The 24,678-nt window shown below is 36.1% G+C and overlaps 1 protein-coding gene and 1 non-coding gene across 3 annotated transcripts; both read right to left on the bottom strand.

The window, feature by feature from the left end:
* TRPC1 (transient receptor potential cation channel subfamily C member 1) lies at positions 1-24,678 on the bottom strand. Of its 2 annotated transcripts, none has more exons than XM_052803996.1 (13): positions 24,339-24,673; positions 22,347-22,501; positions 21,001-21,102; positions 19,925-20,127; positions 18,358-18,489; positions 16,833-17,028; positions 14,859-15,195; positions 10,354-10,493; positions 8,101-8,244; positions 3,887-4,062; positions 3,524-3,725; positions 2,789-2,983; positions 1-1,955 (listed from the first exon to the last, which is right to left on the bottom strand). In XM_052803996.1, the coding sequence occupies exons 1-13, from the start codon at positions 24,472-24,474 to the stop codon at positions 1,728-1,730; spliced, it is 2,346 nt and encodes a 781-aa protein (XP_052659956.1). In that variant the 5' UTR covers positions 24,475-24,673; the 3' UTR covers positions 1-1,727. The 2 variants fall into 2 exon arrangements, 1 of the variants encoding a protein (XP_052659956.1); XR_008237547.1 differs by having other exon boundaries at positions 1,939-1,955; positions 2,789-2,852; positions 24,339-24,678.
* On the bottom strand, positions 22,894-23,010 carry LOC128149728 (U6 spliceosomal RNA). Its single transcript, XR_008237791.1, has one exon. It is a non-coding gene; the product is annotated as a U6 spliceosomal RNA (small nuclear RNA).

Genomic DNA, 24,678 nt, shown 5'->3' with positions numbered 1-24,678 from the left:
TATTTTTCAAAGAGCTTTTATTTGTCTGCTTCCTTTCTTGGATACACATAACATACACAGCACATAGTTTTTATGTTGGTGTATAATTCAAACATGAGATCCGAGTCCAAATACAAAATTCAGTGATCCTCTTTGCTTTGAACACAAGAGGTTAGCTGCTTATTCACATGAAAAGCCAACACTTATCAGAATCCCTCTATACTACAGGACTTCTAGAAGCAGAGTATTAAACCCTAGTTCAGATATACATAATTTCATAGTACAGAAAATATATTACCTTTACAAGAAAGAGTTTTATAAGAATTCCTTCAAAAAAGTAAACATTCATATAAGCCTCCACCCTATCAACCTCCCCAAATCAACTGTAGTCAAAGACCACTATGGCTACCTGCGCCTTCTCGACGTAAGACCATTTTAGAAGAGCAGCATTGTAACAGTAAAATTGTCAATCAATCCTTTAGTTGTCATAAATATACTTATTTTGTACTTAAAAATACAGGAATCTCGCATTTCTCAATTACAGTTTGTCAACTTGAATTATATATAAGCGTATAAAGCCATTATAGGACCCTCTAGCACAGAAAATCCACAAAGCCCTTACTGTCCATTGTAAGCAAAGTCAAATCACATGTTTTCACAAATCATAGTATTCCTGACACAAAAAAATGTTTAGCTTGGGAACAACTGTGGTAAAAAAAAAGGAAAAAAAGAAAGACAAGTTTAAAAATAGGATAAGTAAAACCTGTCTAAAGCAGGCCCTCCGAAACTACATCTGTCCAATGATCAGACTCAATGTATGTTCTCACAGAAAGAAGTGTAGAGTGTTTCACAGGAATTGTTCAGCGTTGCAAACAATAGCACTCACATGCTCCATCTCATTTTTGTTAAATCACAGGCTTTAGTAATTGAAATAATTTCTCATCCAGATTTTAAAACCCCAAGACACTAGATCTTAAAAGTTCCCAGGTTATCTTTAAAATTGTGTTCCCAATCTTAACACGTGTAGTAAAACATACTTTTGAGGCACTGCTGAAAAATCCAAACAGGAATTGATTGTCTTACACATAACCATAAACATTCAAGAAATGGTTGGTCTATTTTGAGTTCAAAATTTCAATGTTCCCATGAAAGGGAAGAGTCTTGATGACTTGATTTTCTGTATTCTATAAATGTTAGTATACAGTCAATGTTAACATACAAAACTTGGCACTAGAACTGCCTCTTTCAAAGCCATACAGTCTTCGCATGCACTGTAACCTACAGTCAAACATAATTTCCAGCTGTGCTGGAAATTTTCTATTATTCTATATCTGACTTTTCTATTAAAAATAAACATAGGCTGGATTTTTGTTTTAAAAAGCCTATCTTCTCCCACAACTTGAAAAACAAGTATCAAAAAGGAACAAACAGCAAAAATAGAAGAAATAAACACATTGTGCTAGTTATGAAGCTCTGACACCTGACAGCCACAGTCTGAGGAACATTAAAAAAATTCCTATATACAAATTTTATATACACACTAAGATTAAGAGCTTAAGAAAATTACTATATCTGTTTTTGCATTTATTTCCACCACTTCCACATCTAGCTGCAACTCATGCAAACGCATTTTCAAATGTATTATTGTGCAATAATCTTCTTTTCTATTTGGTCTGGCAACAGAATTAGGTCAACACTTTCACCTATAGGTATCTCAAAGTACACACTTTTTGTTTAAAAATTAGGCCTTAGTTTCTCGGATAAAACATAGCATATTTAGAAGTTCGAAAGCCAAGCAAGTCTCTCATCTCATTTCGGAATTTTGACAAGTCTTGCCGCAATTCATTTAGGTTTTCCACAGTTGCCTGATCCGTGCTTTGCATCTTCTGTCTCATGGAAGTCAAGTAACGGTGGACTAAGCAACACATCACCTTTTGATAATTCTCATCTCTCTTGTGCTTCAGATTTCTCCATTCCTTTAAACAAACACCACACATTTACTGTGGAAAAGTGGTTTTAGAATCCTAAAGCCTGTATACAGTTATACAGAGAATAATATGAAGAAAATAACAAAGCTATTTTATAGAAATATCCTGATGTGCACAAATACATGTAAGTTGCCAGCAAAATTCAAATTAAATTATAATCTGCTGTACCAGCAAAACTGAACATTTTTAACTACCTGGCTTGGTTAATTGTCCTATGGGCAATTAAGAGTTCCATAATCCTGAATCTTTGTCAGTGCACTTTCCATAAAGTCTCTGAATTTAGTTTATTTAATGCTATTTTTGTCAGCAGGAAGATGCAAAATTAGTATGCAAAATTACAGGTTATAATAAAAACGTTTATTCAAGAAAGAAGAAAAAAAAAAATCCCTCCCCCCAACGAGAGGCTTCAGTGATCCATTTTGGTTATTTGACACTTCTGTAACATGTTTAAAACCAGTTGCCTTCCCCAAAGAATACTCTAACCTCACCTCTTCTGAGATTAGCACATACTTCCTTGACGTTTCTATGAGTTTTCAATCAGTCAAAGCATTTTTTCCAGACTATTTCTGGGGGAATTGGGGGTTGGAGGGAAGGGGGTTGAAATTCCCAAAATTGAAAATTAATAGAATCTTACTTAAGTAGAAATAGGTAAGACTTATCTGTTTATATTTTGGATGCAACACACATTACTCTATAGTTCCTATTTATCTCAGTAGCACTCACCACGTGACAGGCAGCTTCATGCAGCAACTTGCTGATTCATTTTAGCAAGCAGCACCTTTCCAGCTTCAGAGCCTACAGCTTTCCCAATTATTTCTTACCTTTAGGCTGTTCTGACGTTTCACTTTGCCACTTGATGTATGAGAGCAGATCCATTTACTGAGACTGTTGAAAAGGTAACAGATAGTCTTGGGAGAGGGAATAACATTGAAAGGTGGAGGTAGCGTGCATTTGTCATCAAAGTAGCTAAGCCAAAGCTTGGCACGAGCAAACTTCCACTCCTTATCTTCATGATTCTAAAGCATCAGAAACATTAACAGAGATCAGAAGCAAAAATATTAACAGGCTATTTTGTAAGTTTGATTTTCTCATACCTGAAAAACTGACCATTATTTAACTTTGATTATATTGTATTTTAATATATAGATTATATAGTATTTTAATAAATTTTTTAAATAAAAACATTTATCTTCAATTCACCATATACTGTAGTGCAAATACAAAATTTAGCTATGAAGGTTTAAACCCCCTATCAAATGCCCCAGCACCACACCTTATCAAGAATAGCATCTGGACTTGAACAGGCATTGTATCATGAAAGTCTTAAATTCCCAGAGGGCCAAAGCCTTGCACATGTTCAACATGCAAAGTACCCATTTTATCTGGATCTAAGTAAATAAAAGGTTCATATTTGAAGGAAAGATGCCCCTTGTGAGGTCAGAGACAGAGCTCATCCATGGAGGTCTGTAGATTAGTTTACACATCATAGGAAGAAATTTGTATAAAATCCAAAGATACAGCTAGCAATTATTGGTAATTAATCAGAAACCACTTACTGCTATCAGCTGAAAACTTTTATGAAGCATTGCCACAAGGAGTTTAGTTAATACTATCACAACCACCACATTATAGGTACCAACAATAACAGCACCCACAAAAGACTGTAATTCTTCACCATAGCTAAAACGTGTGACAAAGATTGCTACATGTGCCAGTGAGAATATATACCAGAACAGAGCAAAACATGTGCCAATAAACCTACAAAAACAAGAAAAAGAAAAAATCTGGTTAGGTAAATCAAGCACCAAAAGTGAGTTTACTTAATGTAAATTCAAGTTCAGTGACAAATTCCAGTTTTGTTTAATTATTAGGAATTAAGGGCTAGAACAATACAGCTATTTCATAGATATCGAACTCACGAATGGAATGTGTCATTGCTCTGTTGTTCACAGAAAATACCCGCACAGTCCTTTTCTTCATTTACAGTAAATCCTTTATCATAAAGCTGTGTCAATCCAATTGTGAATGAGAACAAGACAAGAAGAAACATGCCCAGAAATTTTCCAAAATCTTGTAGCATCTGCCCCATTGAAATCTGTGAAATAGATTTATTTCCAATTTTAGTAAAACATGTAGTTATTCTTGTTTGTATTCTCTCCTTCAGCCTCTAATCAACAACAACAAAAAAAATCTATTTACATTTTAAACATTTAACTTAAAATTTAAAATGCTAAGCAGGCCTCAAATTCGGGAGGTACCCTTGTACCATTTATCAGTGAAAAATTCTAGATGTTAATAAGAAAATTTAAGTAGTTTTAGCATCACCTGATAAGTTCATATCCTTCCATTAACCATAAGCAATAGTATGTACACCTTATTCTTTATTTGTAATACCAATGATAATAAGGAACTCACAAATCAATAGATAAAAGCAGTAAATGAAATGCATATGAACATAAATACCATCATAGAAAGTTAAGAAAACACTTAATAAGGACAGTGAATTAATCAAAACATTTGGAATCATAATTCATCACTAATCAAAAAGTAGTATATCAAAGCCCATCCGCAGAACACAGAATTAATTCACTGTATGTTTTATGTAAGATTTTAAATATACACAATGTGTAGGTGTATAAGCATGTGAAAATTAAAGGGTGTAAAGTATAGAAGACATGACACTAAATTCAGATCATTAGTTTCCATTTCAAAATATCCTATACAGAAGTTTGCAACAGTACAAATGCAGCATCTTAAAAAGAAATAAAATTATGCTTGTGCATTTTTCAAACACAGAGAAGACCTTGACTTGCTTTTGTTATAAGTGTAAATTTTTACACAGACACAGCATAAACTGTTTACATAATTTAAATTACTCTTCCTACATACTTCTTCAGAGAACAATACTATTATAAAGAATGCAAATATATAAAATGGGGTCAGGTAAATCTAATCCTGTATATAAATCAGTATGTGGAAAGCCTGATCATGTATGAATCACAATCTGCACCAAATCATAGTCCAGAAATGTATGGTCAGGTTTTGCAAGTACAAGTATACTGGGAGGTGAAGTGCCAGCTCTTGCTCCCTGCCATGCTGCTGGAAACTCACTGAGTACCCATGTTGCACAGCAGATTCTCTCTGATTCTTTGCAGTTTGCCACAGTCACGGAGAATCTGCAGCTGTAGGCAGAGCTATGCAGTAATTCTATCGTTTGGTCAGAGGATGCATGCAACCCCATTCTACTGTTTCATCACATCTAACCCTACAAAGAAAAAAAACCAGAACAACCCCAACAACAAAGCATTTACCCTTTAACTGACACATGGTTGCAGGCAAGAGAGAGACAAAGTAGATGAAACAGGAATGCATAAAAAGTGCAAACCACCCAAAAATACTCTGTTTGGAATAGTGTGGTAACACAGCCCAAATACCACTTGCTTTCTTCATGTAGTCATGCTATTCCTTTCTAAGTATTTAGAATACCTAAGCATTTGAAATCTAAAGATCTAATCTAGGGGAATATTATTCTATCTCCTGTTAATAATAAAAAAACACCACACAGCCAGCTTACAAATCTGCATTAAAATAGGTTTTATTAATCAATAAGTAACTGAATGCTTAAAAATAACTCTAATAGCCAAGAGAACATAGCTGCCTTCCCTCCCACACACTGTTGGGTTTCCATGCCATTTTTGATTGCCACCATTTGAACTTTGTGACCTACTTTCAGAAAATACTGTAAGAGTTGTTGCACAAGGTGTACTGGCCAATGGTAATAACATAAGCTTCAGTGTGCCACTGAATGGGGTGACTGTTGACTGTTTTTATTTACTTGGAAAATTTCATAACATAGCCTCCTAATAAAAAGCTTGTGAAAGATCTAGTACATAAATAAATATGCACATTAAACAGTGAATCTCTTTAAAATGTGGAGAGACTTCAGTGTTCAATCAATTTGTAACAAGCCTAATGCTTACTGCAACATCAATACTTTAGTATTTTTTTCAAAGTATGCAAGTACATTTCCATTTAAAAATGTATAAAAGAAAAAATATAAAAATAATTAGCAGCAACATAGTCACAGCTAGAGAGAAAAGGGCAAGAAGTAAAACAAACAAAACCCTGAGAGGAGAAACAGGCATCTTCCAATAATATAAAACTGGTTACAAGAACTATGAACGTTCTTTTCAAAGCGCTTTTTACGATGATGTTAAAAAGACCAATTTAAAAAGTAATTTGCTTTCTTTCAAGGAAGCACTATTCTATATGAAACAAAAATATTCTAAAAGTTAATTATTCATGCAGCAAGATTAAGTACTCTAACTCATTAAAATGAACTGAACCATCAAGCTGGAGGTTTTCAGCTAGAACCTAAAGCCTTGATACAAGACCTAGTGATCTGAGCCAAAATTATTTACTTCAGAACCTCCTTCGGTATAGCTCTAGTTGCAGAACAAGAGTTGCCAAATATTTATTCTGCCTTTATGCCTAATAGTGATAATGCTTCTTGCAGTGTCCTTTCAGGTCATCCTCTTGCCACAAAGCTCTTAAAACTAGAAGAGAGGACAAAGCATTGATTTGACCTATTAGGACAAATTCTATCGCTATGATCAGTGGATGACTACCCTATTTATTCCAAGGGTCTTTTTATTCAAAAGACAATTGCAAACCCAGTGACAATGCTGACAACCAGCTACATTAACTAAATTCTATCATGGAAATAAATAAATAAATAAAGGGGGGGAGGGGGGCGAGTCCATCAGTACAACCTAACAGTGATTTGTCTGATCCGATTTGTTGTCATAAGTCTCCCAGGAAGCGAGGCCAGAGAAGCTGAAAGTACACCTACGCAAAGCTTTTTTCAGTAAGCTGTGCTTTTACCAACAGGTGCTTTAGTTTGTTAGGGCTTTTGTCTGGCAAAGTAACAAAATCAGTCAGTGCTGAGGACTTAAGCTGAACAGAAAAACCACAGAAGGGAAAAAAATGTTGCCAGTGGAATAAGAGGTGATTTCTACTCACAGTATTTTCTAGAAGGAAGCTTTCTTTCTCCTATTACTCTAAAAAGGACCAAGGGAGGTAATTGCATCCTAAATGTGATGTCTTAATAATAGTCCAGGTTCCCTCCCCTATCTCCAAAGGTACTAGACCTTCTGTATACTGTTATATAGCACCCTCAAGTACACCCAGTTTATCTGAAGTTTATTACGATGAACAGCACCAAGACTAAGATGAGAGGATCTGTGCTTAAAAAAAGAAACCAGCTAACAAAAAAACACTACCTGGCATAAAACTCAGTAGAAAACTCCATGTCTGCTCTCAATTCAGGAAAAGAAAATTAAATTCTTTGCACAAAACCAGGCTAAATTCCAACTTTAAGTGAAAAATCTGAATTCAGCTTAGAAACTGTTGTGGTCTCTGCTGTTCCAGCATCACAACCCAAGACTGTTAATGCTTCCCCCCACCATCTCTGGATGACTGAATTAAATACATTACATAATTAAAATGTGGGGGTTTTACTGTCATTACCACCCACTGGAGGGCTCCAGCAAATTTCAAGTAAGAATAAAGCTGTTATCCCTTCTTATAACTGGCTATAAATAGATGACTATTTCAATACTCTTGAGATATTTGTATTTTTCCAAGCAAAGCAATTTGCACAATTCAACTCAATGTGCAACTTCAGTGAGATCACAGACATAAACAGAAATGCTTTTGATTACTCTTCCTTGCTACACATCTCATTCATCTTTCTTTTAAAGATAAGAAGTTAGGATGATCATTTGCACAGAACTTTACAGGAAGAACCTGATCCTTACAGTTTTCAAACTGCAGACACTTATGCAGTACGTTAAGGTAAGAACAGATGAAAACAAAAAGACAGTATAGGTACAGTTATGGAAAAATATTATAAGAAAGTGAACTACACTAGGTCTTCCATTCTTTTTCATACCTTTTTCCATTGAAATCAGTATGTTTTACATAAGATTAAAAAAAACAAACTTCAATGCAGTATCACTTCTACTTTTTACTTGCTGACTTTCTTACTTTAATTTCTTCTTTTTGTCTTTTCAGTAAGACTCTTCATAGCAAATTAAGAGCATTAATTTTCTCAAGCAGTAATGATATTCACCTGGAGCGGTCCCAGAATAGAGCTGGTTGTGTACATGAAGAAGAGACGCAGATAACTAAGAACATTAGCAAAAGCAAAAAGACCTTCTGCCACTAGGGTAGGATGGAATGCATCCCAGTCCTTCCTTTCAGCATAATCATGAAACTGCAATATAAAAAGGACAAACTGAGATTACTGACATTATATATACAGAAATACACCCATGCACTGCTCCCTACTTCTGCCTCCAGAACAGGCGATAGCATAAAAGAAATTAACACACAGGATTCATTTATGGCTTACCTTTTTCAGATATCTCACTCTTTAGAAAAAGGCATTTTAAAAGCCATTCCAGAGGGAGCCAGAAATCAGATGGTTTAAATTTAACAGCTAACTCTGCCACTCATGTGCTCAGCAAACCATTTATTCCTCTGTTCTGCTTTCCCTTCTACTCTGTTTTGCACTGTTTGTTGAAATGGGGACTCATGTACTTTATAAACATATGCATTGTCTAGTGTAATAGGCCTCAGTCAAAAACAGTAATAAAATGCTGCTAAGAAAACTAATGTACACATGCAAGTGCAATGTGCTGACAGCTGTTCTTAACCAGTTTTAGAAAGTTTTAGAAAGACTTAGGATCTGGGGTTCTTTCAATGGATTTTATGAATGACTACAGAGAATGGAAATCACAAGTAAACTGTTGGTGTAAACACACCCTTAAAGTATATCCACTAGATACTATTCAACTAGTCACATAATATCCACAGATCCCTAACTTGCGGCTTCGCTGAAAACATTCGGCATTTATATTACCAGCTTCTGCTGTCTCAAAATGGACATTCAAAAACTAAGGAACTCAAACCGGCTTTAAAATAACCTGCCCAAAAGTACGCTGCACAAAGATGGCAAGAAACAGGGATAAATATGTTTTTATACACTGCAATTGCATGTGTACAAATCCTTCTGCTACAGAGACTCTTCCTTTATTTCTTACAGCTCCAGTGCCTACAATACGGGCTTAAGATGTAAAACAAGCATTTTTATTTGGTTTTCTAAATAATTTATAAACTATAAAAAGAAATTTTTCCATATAAAAGTGGCAAAAAAGCCAGCCTGTGCCTGTTTACATAGGGCAGGAGTCCTGCATCTTCAAAAAGGTTACAACTTGAACTAGTAGCAAAGCGCTCTTATCTCAGCAAAGGAACTACTACTACAAAAGTGCTGGTTGCAAAGCAAATGGTTGGGAAGGCAGCCCAACATGGCATTCTCTCTCTATTTTTTCCAAGAAACGTAGCTTTACTTTCCAAATGATCACCAGCCTCTGAATGAAGCAAGAATAGGGAAAGGAGCCAAACACCAAGTTGGAAAGAACTGAACCAGTTTATTCCCCTCCCAACCACCAGACAGCTGTCAACTCACAGTTTGCAATACAAAATAATGGTGCTACTGCACTGGCTTAAATTTTGCTAAAATATTCATATTCAATTGGTCTGGCAGCTTGCCATATGCTGTGCAGCTAACACCACATGCAACAGAATGAGAATGATCATTTTCAGAACTTGTATATTCAATCAAATCCAGATGGCTTTTCACAGATAAAAGATAAGGCTCCTCTATGGTCTCGAGGCTTTTTTGCTTGCTACAAAAAAACCCAAACCCCAAACCCCCAAACCAAACCAACCAAAAAAACCCCACCAAACAAAAAACAATTAAAAAAAACCCCACAACCACCTATGACATTTGAGCATATGTAATCAAAAGCTAAATAAAGCTTTCTGTAACAAAAGAGCTTTAGGCAACCTAAACACAGATATTACTATTAGCTTTCTTCATAGTACTGATTTATGGAATCAGGCGAACTCAAAGGCAAAATCAGATGATCTGTACGGGGAGATTTCCCATCAAGCCATTTGGAAGACCAGCCAGTTCTTACAGGGAAGACATTAGCTCTGTTTGAGGTCCCTGAGTACTCGGACATGTCTTGATGCATTTTCTAACTCCTATTTACCCATCAACTTCTCCTTCAAGCCCAAAATGCAACAAGACCAGAGATCTAGACAACTACACAGCATATACCACATAGAACACCTAACTTGGAAGCCTAAACTGTACCCACATAGTAGGCTATTACTCATGTAGTACACTGAACTACAACATACTACTAATAACATACCACACGTAACACATCTTCACATATTTTACAGCAATGTACTAAAATTATATTTGCCCAGTCAGTCCCAGAGGAGCTTTGGATGTATGAAGATGGGTGCTCACCTTGTTATGGGCAACTACTTTGAGAGCAAAAGTTGCCAAATACAGGGAATTCATGACAAAACTAAGCTGATTACGGGATTCTTCTAAAAAGTCTTCTAAACCATCATACCAGAGTCTTTTAACATCTGACCACACCATTCCTGCAGGGAAAAAAAAAAAAAAAAGCCAGTGAAGTCAAGCCATTGCACTAAATAGATATTCTTTTACAACTACAGCACTTTTGACTGGCTTTTGTAAATGGTATTTTAGCAAAGAGAAAGAAGTAGACTAATCAAGTAAATTTACTAAAAGCATTGCATCGGATTACAAGCATTAATCATAAGGCAACAAGATGTTTAACCTTTTCAAGCCTACTTCCCAACTAAGAAACAAATTCTCCAATAAAAAAGGGCATGAGAGGAAACGAATAGAAGAAAAATTAGACAGGAAAAGGTCAAATTTAAATAAAGGTAGAGGGCTAGAATACAAATGCTTTTTCTGAATGAAAAATATTCAACTTTTTCTAAAAGAACTATAGAAAGCATTACATTGCTATATAAAGTATCAAGTATTTTTTGGAAGTGTGTAGGTATTATAAAATGTTTTTTAAGAATAATCAGCTCAGTAACTGTTACCGAAAAGATCAAAAAAGTAGAAACTTTTCCTACCCTAACCAATATTCAATAACATTAGCAGAGAAAAGAGATGATGACTTAAGATTAGAAAAATCAGAAGTTTAACTTAGAGCAACGTACATTTAAATATTCAGGATCTTTTTAGCAAAATGAATTTTGCCATTGTTAATCATGTCTGGCTGTATGGAAAAATACAGTTGCTAAGAATTTTACTAACTGAATGTCTCTTACAGATTTGACATTTTTATAAAACTTGAAAAGACCATTAGATGAAATATAATGGCACCTTTCATTTCTATGAATAATCAGTTATTTAATGGGTTTTTGAGTACTTCAGATATATGCTACTATATTTAGGACAAGAAGAAAAGCATCATGTGTATAAATGGTAGTTAAAAACTGTTAGACTTAGTTCAGCTTTTAGGACTTTGCAACTTCTCTAAAACTTTGGCCCACTAAGAGCAAGATCCAGTGAATGGAAAAAAAAAAATCAGATACTTATGCATGACTTTATTTGTTCAGTCAGCTTTACAGCAATGTTGGAAGGCATAATAAAAAAAAAAAAAAGCATGCTGTGCACAGTTTGTTAAAGACTTACATAAATTTCTCTTCTTTCTGCTTATAAAGAAAATATTTCTAAACCAAAACCTCTGTGCCCCTCCAAATGATCACCATGTATTTTTTACAGAATCAGTAAAAGGAGTTGGAGAAGTAGAAGATGCTATAATTGATGTTACTTACATACACAAGAATTTGAGTTCTGTTGCTTTATTTTGCTGGGGAAGACACTTGTATGACTTAGGCTCAATAACTTGGAAAAGAGAATTACTGTATTCATGATTTTGAAAGTTAAATCTAGTAGAACACAAAACTAGCTGCTAACTTTAAGTGTTAGAAATTCTGCTGTGACCATTTTGACATTGATTTTTAGAAACTATTTTAATGGGGCTATGGAAGACAATAATGTAGGTAAATCCTTGTTCAACTTGGTTCTTTTTATTCCAGTTAATGTTGTCACACATTTTCAAAATACGTTCTTTTCAACTTACTGAATATTTGTAAGGAAACAGTACAATATGTGATTACAAAATAGGCATTTAAGCTATAAATGCAATTACTATTTAAAAAAATCTTAAGATTCAATAATGTGAAAAGTAACGTGATTTTAATGATTTATATTACTTATAGGTCATTTTTCAATCCTATCTGAAATCCACATGCTAAAATACTACATGAAGAAAATAAAATGTTTCTATGGGCTTTCATTAAAATTTCCAAGACCACCTAATGACACACTTTTTGCCTACATTAGATTTGATGGAACAAAAGAATTTTTAAAATCAGATACTGAATCTCAAATCAAAGGAGGAGTCTGTAACACTGGCTTGTACTCTACATTTGAAGCTTTCAACTTTCTTTTAAGACCTCCATGCATTTGTATCTGAGGTACTGGGTATTTCCAAAATCTGCATGAACAACTCAACAGTTTTAATACAGCTAAACCATGAAAGGAATCACAATTACAAAAAACCCCACCCTAAAATAACAAATAAACCACCCACAACTACTTAGATAAAAACTGTGGTGTTTTCCACTGTATCACTGCTTTTTAAAAGTCCAGTCAACCAAATGATACATATCTAATTACCTTACATTAAGGAATGAGTTTCCATGAATTTATCTACCAAATTTTAATGTAAAAACAAACATAAATGAACCAACCAAAACATGTTAAAAGGCTTTATGAGTTTTCAACCAAAACAAAAGTTCACAACTACTCAACAAAAATTATACCTGTGCTCCCTCTACTGCATCAACCAGAATTAACATGCGTCCTTTCAGGTAGTTATGATAACCGGTGACAATGATGTACAGAAATGGAAAATTACAATATGGGAAAATAATACTTGTTTCTATGTTTTAAAACAAGGATGAGGTAAATGCACGCCTTCAATTTATTAGACTATGATGGAGTATGCATACATAAACATACACAACATACACTTTTTTCTTTAAACAATACTCCAACTCTGCAACAAGTCCAAATTGTATTATTAATCACTTTTCAAATCAAGCATTACAGAATTAGTCATGAAAGACTGACTTACTACTTACTGTTAATGGCAATTTTGTATATATTCAAAGACCTGTCCCTGAGCTGAGCAGAATACTAAAAAAATTTCACGTTTACAACTATGAAAGAGATTTTGCAGAACCCTAAATTTTGGCAATTCTTTAAAGTTGGATTAGTCCAACAAAAATGTACAGAATCCTCCTGTTCTATCTAGTCAGAGCATATTAAAATAGAAATGAAAACAGTGCAGGAATTGATTTTATGACTGTAACTGCATGCTTACTCCAACTACTTACAATCCAGAAAAATTATAATTAACTTGCATACAATGCACAAATACTTTTAATCTACTTTATGATTACAAAAAGATCTTAGCTAGATTTTCAAAGAAACAATAACTTCACTAGTAATATTCAGATACTAGCATAATTCCATATACAGACACACAAGTAATTAAGAAGCTCAGATCATTCCTACTAATTTTTTCACAGAATTCACAGAATCATGGAATATCCTGAGTTGCACGCGGATCATCGAGTGCAACTACTGACTCCATAAAGGGCAACCAAAAAGTTAAACCATGTATCTACGCGCGTTGTCCAAACACTTCTGGTAAAAGAGAGCTGGACGAAATTATAAGTTTTGTGGATTGCTGGCTGATGAAAAAACAAAACAAGTTTGACTCACAATGATTAAACCACCTACATACTAAGTAATACTACCGATTCATGAAAAATCATTGGAAAAAATCTAAAGCGATGTCTGAATTAATTTTATTCCTCAACTTAGCACCAAGAAAAACTAGTCGATGACAGGCTCCTACCTGTTACAAAACTATCAATCTGAGGAACACACACATGCTTTGCCTTTGTTGTGGTTTAACCACAGCCAGCAACTAAGTACCATGCAGCTGCTTGCTCATTCCTCCCCACTCCCAGTGGGATGCAGAGGAGAACTAGACAAAAAAGTAAAACTCGTGGGTTGAGATAAGAACAGTTCAATAACTAAACTAAACTATAATAATAGTAATGTAAAGGAATATAACAAAAAGAGAGAGAAATAAAACCCAAGAAAAACAAGTGATGCACAATGCAATTGCTCACCAACTGCTGATTGATGCAGTGATCCGCCCCTCCCAGCCAACTCCCTCCAGTTTATATACTGAGCACAACATCCTGTGGTATGGAATATCCCTTCAGCTAGTTCAGGTCAGCTGTCCTGGCTATGCTCCCTCCCAGCTTCCCTTCCCATGCTGGCAGAGCATGGGAAAATGAAAAATCCTTAACTTAGGATAAGCACTACTTAGCAACAACTAAAACATCAGTGTATTATCAACATTATTCTCACTCTAAATCCAAAACACACTGTACCAGGTACTAGGAAGAAAATTAACTCTATCCCAGGACAACCTTCAGGTTATTTTTCTTTATTTTTTTTTTTTTTTTTTAAGATCAGAATTTTAAAATGACTAGGAAGATACACAGCTTTTACATTAATTTGTTATTGCACAACTGAATCTCACTTGCATCACTCTGAATGCTACCAGTCCTTCTGAAGAAAAACTCACATTCCTCCTCGGTTAGATCCTACAACGTTCTGATACTTCACTTTCTGTGATAACTAGAGATAGTTCTAACACTTCACATCCCTTCCTCAAAATGCGTTTGTTTTTTTTTTTTTCTTGTAACACTATCCTCCAAAGAGTAAACTTCAGTCACACAATGAGTAACATGCTAATTTCATAAGAAGATAGTACAAATAATTACTGTTCAATCAACATCAGCAATTGTCATCCAACATACTCAAATCATACCTACCAACCAGCCATATTATCAGAAGATAGTCTATTCTCTCAAGGGCTGGTCCCATTGTATTCTTCTTATTCTCATTGTAGACAAGGGAGTATAAATTAAGTAATAACAGAAACGTGAAATATGAAGCTCCATGAATAATAAACTTCATAAAAGGAGTGTGAATTATTCGACCTACTCGAGATTTAGGGGCTAACAAGTAACACAGGGACAGAACTGGCCAGAAAATGCCAACTGTCAAAACAGTCAAAATCTTCTTGCATGTGTGCTTGCGTCGATAGCCTGCCATCTGTCCAAACCATACAGTGTTTAGAAACTGCTGGCAGTTAGACTGAGCAACAAACTGGGGGGGGGAAAAAAGAAAGAAACAAACAAGAAATCAGTCTTGGGTTTCTTAATACAGATTACTAATTTACATTAATAAAATCCATTTTCAAACTATGTGTATTTACCAATGAACAGTAAAAGGCAAGAATATTAAGTTGAAAAAACTACCTCGTAAGAGAACAAAAGTGCGATGGACCCATTATGATTATAAACATCCATAACTTTGATTTCCTTCTAAAACCAGCAACTAAACATGAATTATACATACTAGACTTTTAATGGTTTTCAGGTCAAGAATGAGTTTTGATTTCTAATTATTTAGATATCTAGCATATAAGTAATATCATACCTCAGACAGCTTCATTATCTGTTATTATAAAGCACTGTGATCTTATCTGAAGAATAAGATAGTGTTACTGTGAAATATTCACACTGTAAAACACAACATCTTGTAAGATGAAGAGTAAAGTGGCCAAGTAGTTTTACACATATCAGTTCTTATAGGCTTTATGGCTCTACTCAGCATGGTTAATTTTAAAACACAGTAAACTATGTTATATCAGTCCCTGAAAAGAAGATGATTTTGGTCTGAAGGTTATGTAGATTATGCAAATATAGTTTCAAATTTCAGGTGCTTATTTGCATGGAGTTACAAAAGAATATATTTCAGTAGAGGATGCTTTGTCATTTAATTTAAAAAATATCAACAAAAAGAACCTCGATATTATCATCACGGTTTAGAACACATCACAAAAAACTGTCTCTGTTGTAAACCTGCCAGGAATAAAACATATTCTGCAAAGATACTTTCCTCATACCACACAAAAAATGTTATTCTCCAACCACAGTTGTAAAAACAAGCTATGCTTAAAACCAGAAGAACATCTGAAATACTTCAGTATGCTTGTTTAACGCATACCAGAAGTATGTAATGCTGGTTCTAGGACATTCTGTAACTATGGCTTATGGCTTTTAAACACTATGTATTTTAACAGTTTCACAAACAGTTTAAGCCTAGATACGTAGAACAGACAGAATTATAATGCCTTCTGCAAATGCTAACTGAAAAAGGATTTTGCATGGAAAGGAAACTCTCTCTCTGTCCCCAGTCCTTGTACTAGAATCCCACAAATACCCATTTGCCTTCTAGTACAGCAAAACTAGAGTTATAATTTGTCAAAGGATAAAGACAACAATGACCTACTGCATGAAATAAATTCCATACTGATAGCATAAAAAGGCGCTACTATTCTGAAACAGAGGCACTATTCAGTTATACCAGCATAGGTCTAACATAATTCTGAGGATGATAAATCATGTATGGCACCTAAGAATCCATGCTTCCCTAGGCAAGGATTTAATGAGGATCTGAACAAATAATTACCACTACCAGAGCTGTTCATAAAAGAGCGGTAGTCTATACTCCAATACAGAAAATAGTACATTCTTCTCCACAGTAAATACTGAAGAAATACTCAGTATCTTGCAGTATCATTTCCCTGTTTCACATGCAGATGTTCTGTGTTTTACTATCTCTTCTACAACTCTTGCAAATTTATTTCCACTTCTATGTCTAGAGGCAGAACAATAAATTAAATTAATTACTAGCAAAATACAATATGGAAAGCTTATCAAATTACTGCAAAGACAAACCTCTTTTTGATTATATTTGATTGCAAGTTTTAAGCGACTTAAGTTCATTCTCTCTTCCAACAATCCTCGCTTGTCTACATGTTCATCACTAGAAGTGTGATTCAGAATAACTTCCAGCTCCCGTGAATTCCGTGCTTGTGCAAGCAAATCTTTAGCAAAGGTTTTGCACTGTTGAGCTAGCTCCTCATAATCATTTCTGAAAGACACAGAAACAGTACATACTATTACACTGCTCACATACTTTCCATTAAATCGTTGACTATCCATTTTTGGTTGGCATTGTATGTTATGCTAAGACAAATTAAAAAAAAAAACCCTACAGTTGTATGTCAAGATCCAAGCATTCTGAAGACAACTCTGAGTAGGTTTCATCATGCAACATGACAATTACACTTCAGTTAGTTTGCAGCTCCACTAGATAGAGAAAAATTGAGAAACAGACTTACAGTATACAAATTATTTTATAAGTTCCATATACAGAGTTAAAACTTAGAATTATTTCCAGGACACGAGAAGGCATAGTAGTCACAAAATATGACCCTGGCAATTCATCATTTGGACTTTCTACCTGGAAGGGAAGTTGGTTTGGGTTTTCCTTTATTCCTGTCATCTGAAAATTAAAGTCTATTCACTGAATACTATTTATGAATATAATAAACACAAGAAAAGAAACTACACTATTTGCTTGTCTCACCTAGCACACAGTCTATTTTAGTGCCAAACCATATCACAAAAACGCAACAGTTGAGCTCTTATTAAGAAAGATAATCAGCTATAAAATATAGCTGATTATATATATATAAAAGCAAAAAATTCATATGTTGTTCAGGAAAGCAGAATTTTACCCCATACAAACATTTGCTTTCATCTTCTCATAAAAAATACACGGTTTTGTGCTCATAAGTTTCAAAATGGTAGAAACCTGCATAGTTTAAACTTAAAATTATATTGAGCATATGTTCATTAAATAGACAAGGCATTTTCAGCACAAAGTCTTCTACACACATACATGTATTTTTTATATATATATATATATACACACACACACATACACACACACTGTTCAGAGTCTCATAATATAAGGAGCAAAATTAAGAAACAATACCCGAAACAACTCCCAACATGAGTCAGGTCAGTATAAACAAGGTGTTGCATACTTCCACTCTGATGTAGGGAAAAAAAAGCGCAGAGTACTAATGAGATATTGATATGATTAATAGGTGTGTGATCTTGAAATAAGTCAGCATTTAGCATAATTGCTATTTATTTTTCCAGAGTAGAGCAAAATTTGCACAGTTGGTGCAACTATACACGTTGAACTGCCTACACCTAAAAGGATTTAAAGTCATTAAAGTGTCAAAATGACTGCTAATGAGGCATAAATTATATAACTTATTATGTCTAATTATCAGTTTAAACACTCCAATTACAAAAAATTAAGAATAAACCTTTTCTAATGCATACACATTTCTATATGTGTAATTTCATAAAAGTATTAAAGTTGGTTTGTGTTTTCAGTTCCTACCTGAATTCAACCTCAACAAGGCTTAATTCTTTCAAGTCTGCACTAAGTTCAAAAGCTCGCAGGATTGGATCCTCCTCTGTCAACATGATTAAAGCAGGACTGGCCAAACACCGATAAATGTCAAGACGAAACCTGTAACAAAAGAATAGCAAGCAAAACGAAAATGTTTCATTTCATTAGCAGTTTCAAATCAGAACCTATTCCAAAAGTTTGCATAGAACACTCAGCTGAAAGACAAAACAATGGGTTTCTTAAAATCAGACACTACAAGCATTAAATCTGATATATTGCGGAAGACATTGTCCTTCACATACTTAGAATCCCTATTATTCTAAGTATCAAAAATTGGACAAACCGGTTCCCTCTTCTTTTCCTCACTACTTCAACTGTTATCAGTACATCAGCAGAAGGCCATCAGTTAAGGTAACAGTATTGGTAAAATTTCGACATTTTAAGTGTTATACAGTAGCCCTTATGGTTCTTCAAGCGGAAATAAGAGAGGGAAGTAAAGCATTTAAGGCAATCTTCTATTTTAACAAGCTAAATTAAAAACAGTGGGGAGCTTTAGTGTGCAACACAAAAAAAAAAAATGCAGGGAGAGCATTTGAAGGGATGTTTTCCAGAACTAGTGACTCACGAACACCAAAACAAAGTCTGTTATCCATTCTAGTTTAAACTAAGAGCTGTTATCTCAAATGTTTCTATTGTTTGTTTGCTTGGGATACCCTGATACCTTTTCTCATACAGAAGTTAATGACATGGGGTATCAGATGGATGTTGCCATTACAGGTACCAGAAGGTAGCCTGTAGCAGCTCAATACCAGTAACAATTATCCTTTGACTTCCCTTATTTGTCATTTGGATAGATACTGGAGTAATTAATAATTAACATAATAATTAATTGTATATTGTAATTGTAGTCCACTTATGATCTTCGAGCTCTGTGATTTTTCACCCTCTCTCACATATTACATTGTATTCAACCCTCAAATATGTTGTCAAGTTAACCAGACAAAATACTGTTAAGATTGGTAAATCCCTTTCCTTATTTGAGCCTTTATTAAAAAGCTTTCAAATTTCAAAAATACTGAAAAAAAACCAGAAAAAAATTTGTCCTTAGTTTGCATTCATCAATTCATGCTACATAAACACTTTTAGAAACAGGATACAGAATTATCCACCTCCTCATTCTGGCTCAAAACCCCCGAAGTATTAACTAACTTAAGAAAAATTTATTTGCATAGTTCCTATGCTCCCAAGCCAAAGATAGCTGGAATGTTTGTGACACAACTGGTAGAAAGGAAAGGCACTTAGCTTCACATGCACAGTGACTAAGAGTATAAAACCAAAATGAAAAAAAAGCCACTGCCTCCTACCAGCCTTTTCAAGCACAACCCATCCCCAAGAACTACCATCTCTCACAATAAAGGCTATAATATATTAGAGGAATCCACTCATAAACCTCACCTTAAAGAGAAAAAGGAAATATGCATCTGACCCAAGCAACACCAGAGAATTAAGAAAAGATTTTTTTTTTTTATTACTGTCTATGACTGGTAAGTCTTACCTGGAATGTCGTAGACTATCTTTTTTGTTCTTTGCAGTACACAGTGTGCATTCACAGCCTACAGCATGAGGCTTGGGTAATGATATATCTTGCTTTAATAGCATGGTGAGAATTTCATAGTTGTTGCGATGAGCAGCTAAAATGACAGGTGCCACATCCATGGTTGTCGAGTACTCTGGGTTCTGAATGCGTTCCATTAGTTTCTGGAATAAAATGTAGGAAGTATCTAAATTTATTACATACAGTTCTACTACAGTCTTCCCATGTAAGGGGTTTTTTGACTGTTCAACAACGAATCTCTCCTTCAAAATATTGAAATATGAAATAATAACATGAAAATAAGGAAAAATTTCTAACAACATTCAAACACCTCTTGGGTAAATACTGGAAAAAGAAAACAGGACACAGAAATGTTTATGATTTATTTACACAGAAAACCTGACATTCAGTGTCTACCTTCTCCAATATACATGCATGATATTAAAAAGTATATTTTGCTCTAGTTTGAAAAAAATTATTATATTTACTATCTAAGCACAGAAAAAATATCCTGACTGTACCATACTCTGTTATATAACACCTTACTTCTTCCCTCCCTCCACCTCTACTTGTGAACTTTTAACAGTTCTTTGATACTTGAGTGCTGGCAAACTAAGTTTCAACTCATTAATTTCAAGGTGAATATTTGATGTTTATAGATTCGCTCAACAAATCTACTACAAAGCTTCAATACATTAATATACCTGTTATAGATCAAGGCTGCTAACTACCTTGCAAACAGTCTACAAGAAAAGATTTATAACCACTCTATTTTTTTCTCTTCTGGACTAACTAGGCATCTGTTAGCATTTGGCACATACAAAGCCACTGGATTCCTTAGGCAGTAAAGCAAAATAACGTATTCTATCCTTTATGACAAAAGAGTCTATAAAAATTATCCCTAATGTCCAGATTCTATCACCTTAGAGGTGTAGAATTTCATTTAAGAACATTGTTTTAAATACTACGGTTACCCAGAATGCAATAGCACAGCCCCCCACTCCCCAACCAAAAATCAAGGAATAATAACACTCAACTACAATCGTTGGTCTGGAGGATCTTTTTGGTCGGTGATTAAGCAGAATGTCAACAGCTCCCACCACTTCAGAATCAATAGCCACCAAAAGTGCATCTGATGACTAAGGAAAGAAAACAAGTCATATGTGAAAACAGCAGTAACTTAAACAGCATAGAGTCAACCTGAAGCCAAACTGCATTTTTTTTTTTATTTATTTTTAAAGTACTAAACCGATGTTCTGTATTATCACCATGCATATGATCAGGATACAAATTCAGGTTGTCATTCCAGGAATTAACATAGCATTACTGACAATTTGTTTCACTGCATGAACAGCAGAATAACCAATTGCAGAAATTACTTTCCAGCAAAGATGATGCAGGATACTTGCAAAAATCAAGTTCTAAGGGGGAGCTTACCAGGTTATTAAAAACGTTAAAAGCAAGCATCTGTGTAACACAATTCAGGGTTATGGAATACTTCAGCCCCACATTTGTAGTTCTGTGGTAAAGCTAGGAACGTAAGCTTTTTTTTCTGGGCTGCTAACTACTTCTGAAACTTCCCTTAAGTTGAGCTAAGCAGCTTTTAATTATCCCTACAGCTGATATTATCCTTTTTAATTCACTTGAGAAAATTCAAATTTTTACTTTAAAAATAAAAGAAAAAGACAGTTTTTATTATCACCACTAAAAAGGAGATCCAGGGAAGGGAAAGTTTGCTGTTTTTTTCCCATCCAATATCAAACAACCTAACAAATGATACTACTTTTCCCTGTTTTACACACTTAAGCTACCATAGCTACAACTCTCCCAGCAGCAGCAGAAATATTGCAAATAGTTAAGGAAGTATTGTTGGTATGAAACTGCCTCTGCCATCAAGCACAGATCAAAGTTTAACAAGAAAGCACTGCAGAAACACACGCTTGCTTTAACTTAAGATCATCTAATGTAACATGCATTCTTCTAACTGTGCTACCGGTTTAAAGTTATATTCCACAGCCAAAGAGATGTCTGCATTCTACACTTCTTAATATGATGCACTCTGACTATATACTGTTTATTTTGCTTGAAGATAATGTATACATTATCTCTACAACAGGATTAACATTTAAAATAAAAATCAACTTGTTAATATCATTGAAAATGTTACTATACATTTGCTATGCCAATAAAATCCCCCTAGAAAAGTAAATTAGTGAGAAGAAAACAGTTTCATAGTTACTAAATGGAAAAAGAACTGAACTGCCTATAAAGACAGATTCTATTTCCTTCCAAATTCTGACAGATTAACAGAGAAGATACATAAAGAGTAGAATACACAAACCAATGACTACACTGAAAATTTTCAATAACTTGTGTTGTATACCTGGCAGCCATAATCCAAAAGAAGCTGTAGTATATCCAAGTTTTCATTTTCAATGGTTATGGTAACTGCATTTCGTCCAAGCACATCCACACAATTTATGTTCATTTCGCCTGAGCTGTTTTCCTCTAAGAGTTTCTTAACCATGTAATAGTCACCTGCACAAGTAACGCATGAATGTCACTTAGTATTATTATGAATCACTAAAAGCATGTGAACATTATAAGTACCAGCTACCATCAAACAAGACAACATTCCATAGCTGACAAGAGACATGAATACGTCAGACAATTAAGAAGTTAAGGTAGATAAGCCTTCTCTCATCAGGGAAGAAACTAAAGATATTTTGAGAGGTCTCTTTCAGGAAAGCACTAAGGCACGTACTTTAAACTACCCCTTTAGCTCCAGTCCTAAAAAACAAGCACACGCAAAAGCATGGGTACTTTTCAAAACTGGGGCAACAGCTCATACATAATCTGTGAGACACAGGAAACATTAAGTTCAACTACATCAGAGAAGGCTTCTTGGTTCAAAAAAGCTATACACTCAGAAAAACCTTCTCTACAATGCTACAAACAGGTCTGCATCTTCCTTGAGCAGAAGCCACACTCATCTTCTCTGTATCACTCCAATTTTTGCATATATATCATCAAAGTAGGTGTGATATGATGCTGCAATGTTACAAAATTCAAGCTAGCAACTTTGATGAGCAAGTAAAGCTAACTACAGTAAGATGTACATAAGCTGCACTTTCCTATTTGACTGAAGTATAGACACATCAGGCTGCCCTGTTGCATATTATTCTGTTTAATTGATTCTTCTTGACAAAGATAAAAGTTTTGAATTATTTTTGTCTCTAGGGGAACAAATTATTTTCTTTGTATGAACAAAAAAACCCCAGGAAACAGACAGACTTTAGTGTAGCCTACTTCTGTATGCAGTAGAATACATACAGGTTCTACAAGAGTGCTAAACCAGATGTTATATAGACAATTTTTATTATTTTTACACCTTTCTTGCGCATCCTTTTAGCTCCCTAAGCCTCTGTTTATACTTAGGGAGAAAGCTGTGGCTTGGTCTGATCTTCAAGACAGATGACATGAGCAGCACGGCTGCAGGCAGTCCAGCTGTCTAACAGCAGGGCATCTCACCACAAAGGACACCAGAACAAACTTCCTAAGCCGGCTGGCTAACATCACTGCAGAAATAACACTACTCCGTTAACCTAAACACACGACCAGCAGACAACTCTGCATATAAACACACCAGCTTCTACAACCGTGCTTACGTCCTAAAGTACACATAACCATTCAGCACATGATTAAGACCCTATCTCAGAGTCTAACACTTCAGACATGTTAAGATCAGTTTGACTTAAGGCTGCGCTTCTATTCAAGGGTAACTAAATATATGCTTAAACTAAGTAGCACACTGTAGAAAGGAAAATCTCTTCCCATCTACCACCATCAGTGCAAATCACAGGAAACCACTCTCACTCATTCTGGGGATGTCTAGATAAACCCCCAATTCTACAACAACTATATACCCACAGACTCCGTAACGGCGAACGCAGCAAGTACCTTACGAACTCCTCTGACACAAAACGCACTCCCCCACAAACACAGAAGGAGCTGGCCCAACGCCTCCCTTCCCCCGCGCCCGCTGGTACAGGGGACAGCGGGAGGCGGCGGGGCGGCGGGGCTGCGGGGCCGGAGCAGGGCAGCCCCGCCGCGGGGCGCCTCCTGAGCCGGGCGCTGAGGCGAGGCCAGAGGCCGCGGTACCCCCCAGCAGCAGCCGCGCAGCGGGGCATGGCGAGGACCCGCCGCCCCCCGGGTGCGAGGCGCGGGCACTCGCACGATTTACCCCCAGCCCCGGCCCGAACCGCGGGGGCCGGGGCGCTGCCGCCGGGCGGAGGCGGGCTCGGAGCGAGCGGCCGAGGCCTCTGTTCCCCGAGGGCGCGGCGGGCCGGGCCGGGCCAGGCAGCGGGGCCGGTACCTTTGTCGCAAGCCAGCAGGAAGAGCTTCTCGTCCAGGGTGGTCTCCTCCTTCACCTGCCGCACGTCCTTCAGCGCCAGCAGCTTGTTCGGCGAGGCCGAGGCGGACGAGTCCGCGCTCTGGTACAAGGCGGCCATGGCGCCGGCTCCGCCAGGCCCATCAGAGCGCGGGCGGGGCGGTGGCGCGGCGCGACCCCCGGCGCCCGCTGCCACCCCCGAGGCAGCGGGGCGGCAATCCCCGGCGCTGTCAGCCCCGCGGGCGGGCAGGGCAGGGCAGGCCAGGCCAGGGCAGGGCAGGGCGGAGGGCGACCGCTCCCCGCCGCACTGCGCAGGCTCCAACGG

The sequence above is a fragment of the Harpia harpyja genome, chromosome 12, assembly GCF_026419915.1.
Source record: "Harpia harpyja isolate bHarHar1 chromosome 12, bHarHar1 primary haplotype, whole genome shotgun sequence".
Classification (NCBI taxonomy): Eukaryota; Metazoa; Chordata; class Aves; order Accipitriformes; family Accipitridae; genus Harpia; species Harpia harpyja.
Note: the sequence above shows the minus strand (reverse complement) of the source record. Positions and strands in the feature narration are given on the sequence as shown.